We start from the raw sequence: 4,523 nt of genomic DNA, 5'->3' as shown, positions 1-4,523 counted from the left end.
CAAGTCCAAACCCCAGTACTACTGCCCAACCCCCCAAATATGCTGGCAGTGTGGTTCAGTGGCAGAGTGCTTGCCTACCATGTCTGAGGCCTGGGGTTTGATCCCCAGCACTGGAAGAAAAAAAAAGCCTTCTCACATGACATGGTAAACAGAAATACCCTGGGTGCATTGTCAGAAAGACTGGTAGAAGCTGGATACCAGTGGTTTGCACCTATTAATTCTAGCTACCTAGGACATCAAGATCTGAGGATTGTGGTTCAAAGCCAGCCTTGGCAGGAAAGTCTGTGAGACTCATCTCCAATGAACCACCAGAAAATCAGAAGTGGTGCTGTGGCTCAAGTGCTAGAGTGCTCACCTTGAGCTGAAGAGCTGAGAAAGCACCCAAGCCCAGTTCAAGCCCCACAACCAACAAAAATAAAAATACTGATAAGCTTGTAGGTGTAGCTCAGGTAGTATGTTCCTTTTTTTTTTTTGTCGGTCGTGGGCTTTTACACTGAGCCTGAGCGCTGTCCCTCAGCTCTTCAGCTCAAGGTGAGCGCTCTACCACTTGAGCCACAGCACCACTTCCAGTTTTCTAGTGGTTTACTGGAGATAAGAGTTTCACGGACTTTCCTGCCCAGGCTGGCTTTTTTTTTTTTTTTTTTTTTTACGTCAGAAGGGTAATGTGCCCACGTCGTAACAAGGTTTAGAGGGAGGCACATGTCACGCAAGCGCGTGAGAACCCAATCATCACACTTATGAACCAGAAAAGGATCTCCCAGGCTGGTTTTGAACTGCAATCCTCAGATCTCAGCCTCCTGAGTAGCTAGGATTACGGACGTGAGCCACTGGTGCCCAGCTCTGGTGGCTAATTTGAGGTTAAGTCTCATGGACTTTCCGGCCCAGGCTGGCTTTGAACCAGGATCATCAGATCTCAGCCGACTGAGTAGCTAACAGGCATGAGCCCCTGGCACCCAGCCCTATTTCAATTTTTTAAAGTAAAATATAAGTATCTCACTTAGATGGTGAACCTAGACGATTTGAGATAAAACCAGAATGTCATGTGGGGGTGGGAAGTGTCGAGTCAGGCTGGAAGGACTGTGGAAGACGGAAGCAGTCAGGAGGTGGCTGTGGAGCTGGCGGCACACTGGAAAATCACCATCGAAGTGCACTTAATCCCACAGAGGCCAGCAGGGTAGTGTACTCCTGCAGTCCCAGCAGTAACGCTTGAGCCCAGGAGTGGAAGCCAGCCAAGGCAATGTAATAAAAAAAAATGAGCTGGGCACTGGTGGTTTATGACTATAATTCTACTCACGAGGCTGAGATCTGAAGGTCACATTTCAAAAAGCCAGCTAGGGCAAGACAGTCCATAAGACACATCCCCAAGGAAACACCAAAAAACCAAAAGTGGTTAAAAAAAAACTCAAGTAGTAAGGCACTAGCCTTGAGCAACAAAACTCAGTACCCAGACCCCAAATTCAAGCCCCAGGACTGGCACCAAAAGGAGGGGGGGAAAAATGACTAAAATGGTCAGCTTTCAAAGGAAGCCACCAAATACAACTGAGCAAACCACAGGCCACGGAAAGTATCTGTTTTACCAGCAAATCCGCCAAAGCAGAGCGTGAGGTAGGAGTTTTTATTATTTCAAGTCCACGGAGAAGCCACTTGCCCAGCGCCACACAGTAAACCAGTGGAAAGGCTACGGCTCAGGGAGCCCCAGGCACTGCAGAGTCCTGGAGAAATAGGGGGGCAGGGGAGCCAGGAGCTCGGCAGGAGCGCCCGCGGGGCTGGTGCCTGGGAGGAGAAGGCGGTGCAGGTGGAGGTGCAGAGGCAGCTGGGCAGCCTGGGAGGGAGGGAGGCGGAGGCGGCGGAGCAGAGCGTCACCCAAGACCTGAACGGAAGAACCAAGGCAGCCGGATGGAGCGCGGAGGGCAAGTGAGGCCAGCCCCTCTCCCCATGTGCGGCTGTCGTGTACACACACACACACACACACACACACACACACACACACACACACACACACACACACACACTCTCCATGGCTGAGCACACTAATTCCCACACAGCAGCAGATGCTTGCTGGGAACTTCCCAAACCACTTTCCTCCTGGCCACACAGCTAAACACCACGTCCAGCCCTTCTTGCCGCTGGACAAGGTCATGGGATGACACCTGTAGTCCCGGGATGGCAGTGTCAGCAGGTGAAATCTTCGTCCACAGAGCGTGCCCTCTCAACTGGCGGGGTCCCTGTGTGGCTGCCCGCCCCTACCCTCTCCCACTCATCCCACTGCACGCTGCGGGGGTGCACCTCGGTACTTTGGGCTCAAGGTCAGAGCGTTGAGAAATACCCTCCCACACACCCCAGACTTGAGGGGCGGACGTAGGGAGGGCTGTTGGAAGTCCCTCTGCTTCAGGGCTCCCACTTGCCACGTGGGCAGGACGGGCCCAAGCCACACAGCTAGACGGGGAGTAAGCGCAGGAAGCCAGGAGGGCGCCCGGACCACACCCCATGCTGGAAGGAAGCAGGCACAGGGGCCTGGGCACCTGTCTCCGGGGCTTGGCATTCTCAGCTGGCAGGAGGAAGCGCTGGCCGAGGACGGTGCCCACTCGCGCAGCGTACGTGTGGTCCCCGAGCACCGGGCAGAGCTGCAGTACCATGTGTACCTGCAGCTGATCGGGAAACGCTGGGCGAAGAAGACGCAGCATGGTGGACAGCCTCTCCCCCCCTCCCCTGTGGAGTCCCTCCCCCTCCCCCAAGCACAAGGGCAGTGAGGGGCATGGGGCCGGCAGGAGGGTGAGACGGTGGCGCTGGCTGAACTACCGGGAGGACGGTCCTCATTCCTGCCGGTGCCCCAAAGCCGGCCAGAGCTCCAACCCACCTGTCAGTGGCTGCAGCTGCACCAGGGCACAGCCCGAGCCCGCGGCCATGACACGGAAGAGGCTGAGGGTCCTCCTGACGCCTTCCGTGATGTCCTTTCGGGATGGGCACTTGACAGGAACCCCCTGTGGTGCCAGCCAAGCATGAACAAGGTTCCTACCCACCTGAGAGCTGCACCCCACAAGACGGCCCGGCCCAGGGGGCCACTCTCCCCCCATCTCCCTCCCCAGACTCCTCTGGAAGGTGGCAGAATTGGAGAGCCCCCTTCCCCGCCCGACTCACCTGGCTGACGCCATCAGTGTGTGCCAGGGCCAGGGCCACGCGGATCTTCCCCTCAGAGTGGCTCGGGATGCCATCAGTGACGGCACTGAGAAAGGCCACGAGAGGTCACAGGGTGGCCCATGGGACCCCCACTCCCTGCTGCCCCCACAGCCTCCCCGAACTCCGCTCACCAGTAGGTAGCTGTGGGCCTCTGGGCCCTCCTACAGTGGGTAAAGAACTTCTGCAGGTGGCTTGCTGTCTGGGGACAACTGGAGAGTAGTACAAGCCCGGAAGGCTCCCTGGAAGAAGGGACAAACCACACAACGTGCTGTGGGCCCACTCACAAAATGGGACCCCTAGGCGCTGCAGGCTGGTGGCGTATATCTGTGATCCTATTTGAGAAGCAGAGATCCAAGGATCCTGGTTCAAAGCCACCCCAGACAGAAAAGACTCCACCTCCAATTAGCTAGCAAAAAAGCTGGACATGGAGATGTGGCTCAAGTGGTAGAGCTCCAGACTTGAGAAAGCCAAGCAAGAGCACGAGGCCCTAAACTCCAATCCCACTTCCCCTCCAACCCCCTACAAAAACACCCCTTAGAAGGAAAACTGTTCCACTCAAGACCAAACCGTAATGCCACAACCGTAACACAGGCCTCCTGAGAAACAAGGTTTCCCCTCCTGAGCCAACAAGGCTGGGTAGTTCATTCTATTTATTTTGCCCTGGCTCCCAGGAAGCGCCGATTGCCAAGTGTGTGCCACAGGCAGGCGCTCCACTGTGAATTTTCTACATTCCCCCCCCCCTCATCACTTACTTCCCAGGTGCTCGCACCAAGTGGAGCTCCCCAGTACCCAGGGACTGGCTCAGTTCGGGCAGCACTGACTGCAACGTCAGCTCTCCTGGCTTTCCTACAGAAGAGGAAAAAGAGCTTCATCCCCACCCCACCCCTCCCTCGGAGACATCATCTCTCATTCATTACCTCCCAACACCCCCTACCTGACACGGGCAGCCCCGCTGGCTTGTTCAATGTCACTAGAGGCCCTGAAACATATTACACAAACATCAGCAAAAGCCAACAGTAATCGTGAGTTTACAAAGCACCTTCCCACGCAGCTCAGCACGTGACCCCACAGTGAACCCCAACCGCGCGTAAACCCAGTGGACACCTCTCCTAAGCCCGGCTCACTGCCACCGCAGGGCCTTTACACTTGCTGTCCTACGTCTCACAGGGCTTAGGCTCCTTAGTGTCCTGTCTCGAATGCCACCGAGAGGTCTGAGTCCCCGGTGGGTGCCTCGCCACCACAGCGTCTCCCAGCAGAGATCGCTAGCTCCTAGAGCCCCGAGGCGACGCCCGGCCCGGGGCCTCACCTTCCCGGCGCAGCAGGGCCGCCCGCAGCGCGTCCAGCAG

The 4,523-nt window shown here is 56.5% G+C and overlaps 1 protein-coding gene across 1 annotated transcript; it reads right to left on the bottom strand.

Moving 5' to 3' along the window:
* Nucleotides 1-1,601: 1,601 nt before the first annotated feature.
* Rpusd3 (RNA pseudouridylate synthase domain containing 3) lies at nt 1,602-4,523 on the bottom strand (the record flags this gene model as incomplete). The annotated part of the gene is made up of 8 exons (XM_013010347.1): nt 1,602-1,870; nt 2,523-2,662; nt 2,858-2,981; nt 3,139-3,223; nt 3,309-3,416; nt 3,930-4,023; nt 4,112-4,156; nt 4,484-4,523. Coding segments are annotated over 8 exons (828 nt in total), but the record flags the coding sequence as incomplete, so codon positions are not given.

Source organism: Dipodomys ordii, unplaced genomic scaffold (genome assembly GCF_000151885.1).
Source record: "Dipodomys ordii isolate 6190 unplaced genomic scaffold, Dord_2.0 Scaffold12, whole genome shotgun sequence".
In the NCBI taxonomy this organism is placed as follows: Eukaryota; Metazoa; Chordata; class Mammalia; order Rodentia; family Heteromyidae; genus Dipodomys; species Dipodomys ordii.
Note: the sequence above shows the minus strand (reverse complement) of the source record. Positions and strands in the feature narration are given on the sequence as shown.